Raw genomic sequence first — 11,827 nt, 5'->3', positions numbered from 1 at the left:
TATGGTTTTCTCAACTACAGGCACAAACCAAGGTTTGGTCCAATGTCTAAACTGAAGCATATTGTCGCCACAATTCTATATTATGTTAGACATATGCATATTGGAGTAAGTTCCCAGTATATGTGTTTAGGGTTGAAGTGCAGATAGTGTTTAAAGAAGAATTTTGCAACTAATACATATGACCATTTTTTAAAGAGCCAGAGTGGTTTAGAGTACCGGAGTTGGATGAGAGAGGTGTAAACATAAATTCTGCTCTGCCATAAAGCTGAACAGAAGGTAGCTTTCAACAAGTCACTCTTTCTCCCTCAGTCTAACTTAACTCACAGGGTTGTTGAGGGTAAATTGGAAGAGCTGTAGGCACACATCCTTAGGCTTTGTGGAGGAATAGAATATCAATGTGATAAAATAGTATTTTACCAATGCGATGAAATAATATTTTCGGAAGTCTGAGAAAGAATTATTTCTCTTTCCAAAATTAAAATCCATATTCTGATACTTTACAATTATTTCTCCAGATTACCTTTGACCCAATCACTTAGGTAATAGGAAATGAATGGAAAACTAAATTCCATGTTGTGCTCTTATTACTGAGACTGTATTTACCTTTTAATTTCTAGTCTACTGGCACCAAAATGAGAGATGCTTCTTCAAACCTATTTAAAATGAGAGATAATGAAACTGATTTTTTTAAAAAAACTGCTTTTTACAATACTTAAAATCATCATAATTTTCAAAAGATTTTTATTAAAGTTTCATCTGAAGTAAGCTCTTAATACTGGAAATGTTTTTCGTGATTCATAATAACTCACAAACAGGAAAGGTGCATCGATTTTGGAGCACAGACAGTTTATAGAAATTAGATGATTCTAAGGATTCCCTACTTACGTTCCACAAAAGGTTAACAGAATTCACTTTCATTAAAGGTTTAGAATCATAATGTGCAGTTTACTCTGCACATTCTAATGAATTTCACAATCATCTAAAAGTACGTATCTTTAGTCAATCCATTGAGACGTACCTATAAATACTGTTTTACACTGAAACAATCATCTGCAAAAAAAAATTGTACAAAAGAAAAGAACAGGGCATATTGAGGGTTCTGAAAATTTGTAACAAGAAATAAAAGAATGCAATAATGTATTACACAGTGATGCAGTTTGTAATTAGTTTTTTCTCCTGCTTTTTGATTATTCAAATCAAAATCCCCATGGAGCCAGCCTTTCCCATCAATTTTTTAAAAAATTTGCTCATGTCTTTGATGGAAATAGCCCATAACAACATTTTTTGCCTTAAACATTCAAATGCTGCTTAAACATGTCTCTCTGGGACAAGTTTAAAATCTGCTCATATTCCGTACTCACAACCCTATCTTTTTATTTTAAAAAAGCCAAAAAGATGTCTATTTCTACTAACAGGAATATACTTTTGAAATTACCTGTTAATTTACAGTGCACTATTTCATCTCGAATTTTTGATTAGCTTATTCTGAGAAAGTTTCTTACATTCTGATTGCAAACTAGTTTGGGTTCGGTCTATGTGAGATTCAACGAGTTGATGTGGAGAGAATATATCTGTATTCATGTCATACGCAGCCAAATCCACAGCCATAGTTCAGTCAAAATATTTGGATTAAAGCCAATGAGGTGCCTGGATTGTGAACTGGGTTCTAGACAACGAATGTCAGTGAAAACTGGTACTCCAGTAATTCCAGTTACCTGTATGGAGCAATACTACTATAAGTAGCTACCAAATTGCCTTTAAGGGTCAAACGTTTAGGTAGAAAGCAATTCATTCCTACATGAAACATATACATCTCTGCAGAGAGGGAGATGAGAGATGGAGCAAAGAAGGGAGCCAATGTGCCCCCAATTTTGGCATATTTCCCCCTGCGTACAAAGAGGTTTAGCACACCATGTCCCAGCATCTACTAGAGCAAGCTGTATTGGTGCAGTTTGCAAGTGGTACAAGTTCTCCATTAGAATCAGAAGGGCCTAACAGAAATGCAACAGGGACTGTGTGCTTTCCCATTATTAAGGAATAATCCTACATGTTAAGAATAAATAAGAACCAAAAACCTAAAATATGCACTATTTGCAAGGGGTAGTAATGAAACAAATGTCACACCCGCTTTTACTTGCCGCTGCTGGCCATGCAGTGTTTGAATTTTGAGGACAACGCTTTCTAACCCTCAAGAGCCAACTTTGCTTTTTCTTATTCCCCTACCTGCTCTTAAATATTTTTATGTGTACAGGCATGAAAGGCCGTCTGGCTTATGTTCCTGTATTTCCTAAAATAAATGGCACAGAAAACTATTCTACTCTGAGTAAGCTTTGTCTCCGTATTCTAATTTTGCAAACAAGACCCTTTACAATTATCATTTACACGGACCATGACAATTTACGTACAATTTAAAATAGTATTCTCTGAGGAAATCCTGTTCTTAATGCTAATTTTGTTTCCCACGGCATCTTAGACTTTTATGCCAATTTCACAATGGGCATTGGTTATCAACAGGGTAATTTGTTTTTGTAGTATGATAAATATTTTTACTGTTGTCATTAATATGCTTTACATGACTTATTCAGCTGCTGTTGGTTGTAAACCAAGGAACTACAGAAACATTGGGGGGGGGATTCAAAAATGGTAATGCATGGAGGAGATGCTTCACAATCAATGAGACTTAAGTTGGTCATGACTAACTTAAGACCCACCGATCTCAGTGAGTCTACTCAAGAGGATAATTTAAGTTCAATTCACTATGCATTATTTCTACACTATTCAAAGTGATAAATGAATTGTAACAAAGTGAATCCATTCAGCATACAAATGATGAAAAATCTTACACTAATTTTGAAATACTCATTTTTCCCCAAAGGAAAAAATCCTTACTAGCAAACTTGAAGATACAATGAAAATAAAAGCTTTAAAACGGAAAACAGGCTCATGCAAGTATAATATACCTTAAACTATGGACATTAGCCAGTTTTCCTACTAATTAAACTTTCTGATTCTCAATGGCTACTCAAATAAAGATCGGCAGGTTGTACCAATTCAGACTGTCGGAATGACAAAGTATTTTTCCGCAGTGTTTTCAAACATAACTTTACTTATCAAAATCTATTTTGTGTCAGTATAAATGTTCAGTTATCTTTTAATGTGCATGTTCCTTAACTGAACAGCTATCAACATCTAATATCATTCATTCACTATAGATAATTAATACTACTCTTTCGCTTTAGCTATGTTATCTCTTAAAATAAACATCACATTAAAAAATAACTTTTATTTTCTCTCAAATTAATTCTTTTTAACTCTTTTTATGATAGCTTTGAATCCCATAAAGAAAGATGAATTATCACATACTGATCCCAAGCTGTGAAACAGGAGGAGACAAATAGAGACCCCTACTGTGTTTAACAACGTAGAAGAAATTCCACACTCAATAGAAAAATTTCTACCCATTTTCCACAGGCCACATAAACTGATAATATGAATGTGAACAGTGGAGGGCACTCTTGCTATGCAAAACTTTGCGTTGACCCGGTATACTTATTTTGATCTATTCAGTGGCCTAAATTTCACTATTTAACAGCCACCTGTGGCATAGTCACTAACTGCTTTCTGCTTAAAAAAATGCAACACCCAGCCAGCCACTAGGCTAGGGCATTTCTTTGCACATATAAAGAACACAGCAAGCACTTTACATTTTGTTTTGACTAACTGCAAAACTGTAAGTATCATATATTAAAATGTTAGCAGTGTATTTTTAGAAGCAGGAGGAAAGCAATGATGCACAATGATCTGGCGAAGTTTAAATACTGCACGTATTCAGTTTTACCAGGATTTGTAATTCGTTGCGAGCTGGCTCGTGTTTCCAGTACCCAAACACAGGTGACACAAACTTTTATTAAGAGCTAATACAACATTAAGGTTTAATTGCTGATGTGTATCAAGTGACGAATTATTAAATACTGCATAACAGGAGTCTAAAAAATGTAAGAGATCACTTTTTAATGCGACTTTCCAGCTTCAGATACTGTTCACAAAACAAAAGCTAACATATAACCCATTTTGACGCTTACAAGTTTGAGAGCACGAGAAACAGAATACCAGTTTGATAACATAGAACCTTCTGTAGAAACATATCTACTCCCGCCACGCTGACAGCATCGTAGCTATTTGCATAAGTGCATGGTTGCAGTATCAGGCCTGAACTCCAGCCTTGAAATATAACAGTATCTCACCGATCTAGCTCTCCACAGATAACTATTCTATATAAATAAAGTAATATAACCACTAACAAACCAATTGGGTCAGTTGCCATCATCCTTGTGAAACATTAATATGCATAGAAAGTGAGATGGATGACCAACAAAGTCGCTTCGATTAAGCAAAATAAAACTGCATCAGCTCTGGCAAGGTTAATTAAGGAATTCAAAGCTACATAAAACAAGGCTCACCCCCCCACACACTTCTTTAGAACTGTAAACACTTGTGTCGAACTAGATGGGGCATTTGATAAGCTGCACAGAATGTAGCAAAAACTCAGACGGATCTCTAGTTAACACTCAGAGTCGGTGTTAACACTTAACAGAACAAGTGGTAAGCCGCGCTGCCAAGGTCAACTGCACAGATGTACTAATTGTATTATGAGCTTGACATCTAGTGGCCACCCCTGGCAGGGCAAAGCAGGCAAAGGTTAAATCAGCAAACCTTGTCAAAGCACTTCTAACTACCCACCCTCAGGGAGAGTCCATCGGAAAGCTTGCTGGCACTCCACGCATTCCCACCTTTTCACCAACAACAAACAAAAAAAGACTGCGTAATACACTCAGCACCAAAGCACGGAAAACAGAAAATGGGGGTGGTCTCGAATGCTAAACATAACATATCTACATCTTCAACACAAGGAGGAGGAAAGCATTCCTTTGCAAAATATGCAGACCTCCTATTGTCTTTCATCAGTGCATATTGTTCTATCCTTAGCTCAGCAGTCAAAACTTTTTTATAAGAACTGCTTTTGAGTTCTGCTTAGGTATTGCTGCCATATTCATTCATGATTAGACAAAAGAATCACCCACAGTATGGTATTCTTTGATGATGAAGTATTTTTATTTTACAAAAAGAACCATTGATATTTTATATTTTCTACGGTACTTGTGTGACATGACTTGTCACTGCCTTTGGCAACTATCCAGCTCTATGATTAAAAAAAACCCCATGGATCTCAACTGGTCTACTCTCAAACAAGTTTAGGAGGAGACTATGTATGCACAGCTCGTTTCCTTTCCACTGCTTAAGTTCATTTTCCTAGAAAGCACTCTCAAAAACTCCATCCAAACTACTTATTGAATACAAATATTTAAAGTAAAGTAAAAGAAGTGAAATGATTCGTATAAAAATGTAACTGCAGCAGACATTTTGCACTATTAGGTGAGAATAATTTTGAATCTATCTATTGCTTACTCTTGAAGCTATTTTTAACTGAACCTTCACTATTTGTAAAAGCATGCTGTGTTATTTTGCACCTAAAATGTATCATTTCAGCGTTTTCAATTTTTCACCTCCTATTATATATAGTTCAAAATATGACAGAAACTATTCAACTTCCTAGCACATCTGTTTTATTATCCAAAGCTGAATGGATCCTGCCCTTTAAAAAAAAATGCTTACTAGACATGCTAGTGTGGTTTTGGCATTCAGTTAACAAACCAAATCTTATAATCCTATGTTTAAATGGAAGACGCGCACAATTTTATTTAGGCTGACTCGAATTTCAGAATATTAGTGTGTTAAGAAACTATAAGTAGCTGCTTTAAGAATATATAAGATCCTTAAAAAACCAACATTTTGGCTAGAAAAGTGATCAGCATTCAAATATGAACATCCAGCTTATATTAATTGCACAGAGCTGATTGTAATGATTTTTCAAATAAAATTAAATGTTTCTTATTCATGAAAGGCATATGTTTCACTGCCTCCTTAAGGAGCCATATCTGGGATTAATAACACAAAAGAATTTGAGACTTTTTAGTCTGCTTTATCATTTGCATACTAAAATAATAAACTAGTAAAATTAGTTTCTGCTATTAAACCATGCTTTTCGAGGGGTCTTTGAATAGATATAAAACAGGAATGAAATTATTATAATGCAGCCATCTATAAGACTACAAGCACAAGCAAAATAAGTTAATTGTCTTTCCTCATGCCAACAGTTAATCAGCAAATCTTGTAAAGGCTTATTTTTAAACTGGAAAACAAACAAACCAATGACCTAATTATTATTTGAAGTAGAAAGCTTGGAAAAAGTCACACAATTTCATATTTAATTCAGGGCTTACTGTTACTTCTAATGCTCTTAAGAGTATTACATGTTACAGAACAGTATAACATAATACCCACACTTCTTTATCTACATAATTTTAATGGACATTAGCAAGTATGCTACAGACCCACATCTACAAAATAACTGGCTATATTACAATGAACTGAGGGCAGGAAAAAACAACAACCCCAAATGTCTAATACAGTACTGAAGTGAGCCAAAATATTTATATTACTAAAGGTAAGCCTATTTCTGTCTGTCTGGACATATATATTACTGTATCTATTTCAAATGTATCAAAATTATGAGCAGAATTTCAAGAGCAATAATATCAATGTATGACAAATATATATATATAAAAAGCACAATACAAATGTATTTTTGTTAGCCATGTAACATTACTGTAAGAGTTGGTTCCTAATAAATGTAAGCTAAGCAAAAATTACTGTTACCTTAAAAGGTACAAAATACATTCTCGAAATTTCTTCTAATAATTATTTTAAAGGCCATCTCTGATCAGTTATCATCCACTAGAATACGCTTAGGGTTCCCCCCTCTTCAGCATTGTCACTGCATTTGGGTTAAAGTGTGTGCAACATTCCCATTTGCTGCAACAAAACAAGACTGTTCTGTAATGCTAGTAATCTGTTGATTTAGAGATAATCATTTAACTGGGGATGTAAAGTCTCCTGATATTTGAGATTAAACTCATTCAGCATAGAGAACAGCAAATTCACCATATTGGGTTTTATAACAACTCCTTCAGTTATTGTGCTACTCTTTATAATGACCATTTCTTTCAATATGGCACCCTTTAAAACGTTTAGTGCATAAATACCTTTCATTCACTGCTTGTCAGCATAAACCGCTATACAGATTCTAATTAATCGCTGCATGCAAGCATTCGTTCTCCAAATTGCCAAAACTATCTTTCCCACAACAAACGTTTCAAAATATCACTTTGCGATATTCTGAGTGGTTTTCATACTTCTGAGAAGGCTCTGCTTCGTGAAATAAAGTTGCACTGCACTGTAGTTCAAGCTGACTTCAACAATTATTTATTGTATTGCTAAAACTTCCTATTGTAACACTGCCACCTAAATTGACTGGCCTTCGTATAACTTTAAATATGGCCTAATGTTTATCTTCCACTCTGTCAAACTGTCAGGTTTCTTTTTGCTACTGTGTAACATAATATCTGCCAGAAAAAGGAGCATTAACCCTTAATAGCTTTCCTTAATGAAAGTAGTCTTCAAATGCAACATTAAATGTGATTCTATGTATGTGTATGTGTGTGTGTGTGTGTGTGTGTGTGTGTGTATGTGTATATATACACACATACACATATATGATTCAGGCAAGCTTTATAGACTTAGCAGCAGATTAAGCAGTTATGTTATATAAAAGACTAAGTAGTTAAAAATACTAATGAGAATGAAGGTTGAAATATATTTAGATTATAGAGTATTTTTTTGGGGGGGGGGGAGGGAAATGCTGCAAGTGTTCTTTTTGCGTGCTATAAATGGTGAGAGCTAGTTTTTGGCCTGTTGCAAAACAAGAGCCAGGAACTGTGGCAATGCCTTGACTTTAACTGTAAACTACAATGATGAGAGCTGACTTTATAAGATACGTTTGAACTCTTATGAGCCTTTAAAGAGGAAAAAATACTTAATTGTAAAAAATGTGTAAATGATGAGCACCAAACTCATGTTCCTAAACATACAGCAGTTTATATACCTCCCTATATTCATTTCTGAAAATGAAAGTGCAACATGCAAGCAGGACTACTTCAGCTCCTTACTAATCCCTTACAATAATGTTTTACTCTATGAATTAAGATATATTAAAAAGGGACATAGAACATTCTGATTACAACATTCTAAAGCAGAGAAGTATTTACACTGTTGCATTTTAAGGGCTGCTGTGAAAGCCGATTTTGAGCTATTCAAGGACCACAATAATAACGCTTTTAAAATTCCTCACTGGGATGCAATGTAGTCCTTTTGATGGAAAGACTGTCTTTCTCATTCGGCAGAAATAAATCCATTCATTTGATCATGTAGTCATTGAGGGCAATACAAAACAAACCAAGTGTGAGAAATTCTATGTGATGAAGTAAACAAAACAAAACCCCAAAAAAGAAAAAAAAGAGAAAAAAACATTTCCATGACAAAAAGATTCTTTGTTCTTAATCTACACACCATATGCAAGCGTTTCTTTTTAGCATATCTCCTGTTCTAATCTTGGGTGACATGGCTACATAGATAAGAGATGCTAAGCAACACCCCCCCCCCAAAGAAAAACCCTGCAAGCTGAACAATTTTCTTCAATTTATTAACTCACCAGAAGTACCATAATGAGGCACTTTTTTCCCCTCGTTAACTTTTTAAAATATTCAGTGTTGTCTAAATTCTTAAACCAAGGACCCTCCCAAACCACTACAGATTTAAATAACAATGCTGTATCTTTATTAAAGAAATGCTGATTTGCCTACAGTGAAGTATTTTGAAACCAAAGGAAGTGTTAATAACAAAACAAGAAATGTGTAATTTTATACTTCTGCTGTGACCCAGGGAACTTGTTTCGCTGCCTATCCATTATTGCCATTACCCAAGAGGCTTTTCACATTACTAGCTGCAGCAGCCAACCCCTTCCACTTCTGTTTTTGGAGTCCTTTTAGGAAAAGGAGATGGCAGGAATGGGAGCCCTGAGCATTTGGCAATCTGGCATATGCTTACGAAACCAAGCCACACTGCCCTAAGCTTCAAGGCTGCAAAGTTTATTTAAAATAGTGAAAAATCCTTTGTTGCCAACTTCTTCTTCCCCCTCAGAACAAACTCCTTTCCCAAGACGTGTTTTTTTCTTGGGCAAAATATAAAGGAAGAAGGCTGGATGAAGTAATTATGGATCAGCAGGGAGGGGAAGAAATTTATTTCCAACCACGATTTTTCCTGATTACGCTGGAAATGCAGGCGATAACTTTATGAGGGAAAGGATTGAAAAACTTCCTAGTGGATTTTGTCTTCCAGAAAAAAAAAGAAGTGGCAAATTTTTTTAAGCGCCACACGGTGAATATAGTCACAAAGTGATCCTAACACATTCGGAAATGACAGCTCAAGAAAATAAGTTTGAGCAGCTGCAAACCACAGAGATTTGGAAATCGGGGGCTCCTTGTTTCACTAGCCCTTTGGGCAAGGCTGAGTGCGCCCTTTGGCACGCGGGGGCCCAAAGAAACCCCTTTTTCAACCTTGTGAGGAGGGGGGAAAGAAGATGGCAATTCCTACTCCAGCCTCGACGCTATGGACATCTTCATGGCAATAGATGGCAAGGGAAGGGAAGGCGGGAGTAGAGACCTAGGCTCCGGCCCTGAGGGCAGGCAACTGGTCCACCTCAGGCCTGCCTCCCTCACGCCCAGGAGAGACATCTTCTCCCTTTGACCCTCTCCAGAAAGGAGCCACCAGCACCACCCGCCCCTCTCGCCTCGGCCTGTTCCTTTGAAGGAAGCCGCAGGAAGTCAGAGGCGCAGATAGCGACCTTCTCCCAAGCCCTCGGCCTGGCCACCTTCTCTGGGCGTCGGAGGGAGGAGCCTCGGGGGGCTCGACGAAGCCCCCTCTCGCCCACCAGCTCCCAAGGGCCAGGGGGCGAAACTGAGGGGCTTACTTCAGAGTAAAACACGCTTAGGACCTGGGGGGGGGTAGAGATGGGGTTCCCCCCTCCCCCTCCATCCACACACCGAGGCCTCGTGGGGTTTATTTGTTGCCAAGGGGGACGCGACAGCTGCCGCCGTCAGGGCCGCTTCGGGGCGGTTACACCAGCGGAGCCCCAAATCTGTAGTTTGCAGCCTCGGCGGCTTGGTCAAAAGGGGGTGAAAAAAGCTCTTATTAACTTTTCGCTTTGGAGAAAGCGGCTGGGTTTCTTCCGTCCCAAACTCCACATCGGGGAGAGGCGGCGAGAAGGCGAGCCTGGGCTGGGCGTGAGGGGCGTCCGTCTCCCCCCCCCCGTCGAAGTGTCTCCCTCCGAAGCCCAGCCATAATTCAAGCGGCCGGGCGCACGCAACAGGGCCAGCCACGGCTTCGCGGGAAGCTCGGCAAGGTGGAGGCGGAGGGAGGGAGGGAGGGAAGCCGGAAGAAACTTGGGCCGAGCGGCTGAACTTTCCTGCCCGACGCCGGCTGCGCTTTCTGCCGCCTCACGCTTCCCAAGGAGGGGGGCGGGCGGCGGGGTCGCTGCTCGGCTGAGCTCTCCCAGAAGAAAGCCCAGGATCAGGAAGCGCACAGCCCTCCCTAGCCCCGGGGCTGCTGCGCCCTCTGCCTTACCCTGCTCCGAAAGCACCTCGCCTTGCAGCTCCTCGTCCGATCTGAGATGCTGGGGCTTGGCTTGCTTTCGCCGAGACATGCTGCTAACTGAGGCGTCTTCTGGTGCCTGCTTTTTGCAGAGACATCGGCGAGAGGTGGAGCGCTGGGGTGGTGGTGGGGGGGGGGTGGTGGAGGGGCGATTAGATAGGTGGGGGGAGGAGGAGGAGGAGGACTTGGGGGCGAGGGGAAAGTCGAGTTGGCGTCGGCGTCGGGCGGGCCACCCCTTCCTCCGGATTTCGGCGCCGATCAATTAAGAGCAGCAGCAGCAGCAGCAACTCCCCCCTTCCCGGCGACAAACTCGCGAAGCGCCCGAGCAAGTAGCGGCGGAGGCGGCGGCTGAGCCGGGCGGGGGCTCCGCGGGTCTGTGCTGGGTGCGCGGCCGGCTGCGCGCCTCGCGCACGGGGCTCAGTAATTATGATTGTGAATAATGCATGGCGATTAATGATGCCGGGGGCGAGCGCGGATTGGCCCGGCTCCAGCGGGCTCGGGCTGCATATGTAAATGAGGGAGGGCGCTCAGCAATTAGCCGCCTCAGTCCGCCCAAGGATGCGTCTGCCCGGCACCAGCAGCGCCTCCTGCGAGAGGCACCGACTGCAGAGGGAGCGGCGGCGGCGGCGGCGGCGGCAAGCGGGGACCCGGGCGGCAGCAGCAGCGCAGCGCGCACCCCGCACGGGGCTCTCTCTCTCTCTCGGCGTGTGCATTCACTTGACACCACCTAGGTGCCCCGGCTTCCCGGCTGCGGGGAGGGCATGTTCTCTCGCGGCTTTTCCGCCCCTTCCTTTCAAACAAAATTACATCACTCTGTGTCTTTTTTCCAGGTTCCTCTTTACCCAGAAGTTAGTCTGCATCGCCCTTAAGTTTCTTTCTTCTTCCTGCTGCGGCGTCTTTTTGTCGAGAGATTCTTTTTATAAAAAAAGAAAAGAGGAGGCGGGGGACTATAAACAAAACAGAGAGCGAGCGAGCGAGCAACTTTTGCCTGTGTTTTCTGTTCTTCGCTGCCTCGTCCTGCGTCTCCTTCCCTCCTGCGATCGCCGGCCGCCTGCGCTGACTTCGGCTTCTCTGGGGAGGGGGGCGTTGTTTGGCGATCGGGGAGGGGGTCGAGCAGCCCACCTCGAGGACTCGGCGCTGGGGAGTTTTGTCTTTCACCTCT

At 40.8% G+C, this 11,827-nt stretch overlaps 1 protein-coding gene across 3 annotated transcripts in view; it reads right to left on the bottom strand.

The window, feature by feature from the left end:
* The window catches only part of SALL3 (spalt like transcription factor 3), a 25,036-nt gene extending 14,251 nt beyond the window's left edge, over nt 1-10,785 (bottom strand). For all 3 annotated transcript variants that reach the window (XM_081919216.1, XM_081919217.1, XM_081919218.1), the window contains exon 1: nt 10,639-10,785. In XM_081919216.1, coding sequence (XP_081775342.1) covers nt 10,639-10,717 — 79 coding nt within the window. In that variant the 5' untranslated portion in view covers nt 10,718-10,785. The remainder of the gene's footprint in view (nt 1-10,638) is intronic.
* Between the last annotated feature and the right edge of the window lie 1,042 nt (nt 10,786-11,827).

Source organism: Podarcis melisellensis, assembly GCF_964234715.1.
Source record: "Podarcis melisellensis genome assembly, chromosome: 7".
Classification (NCBI taxonomy): Eukaryota; Metazoa; Chordata; class Lepidosauria; order Squamata; family Lacertidae; genus Podarcis; species Podarcis melisellensis.
This window is presented reverse-complemented; position numbering and strand designations above follow the sequence as displayed.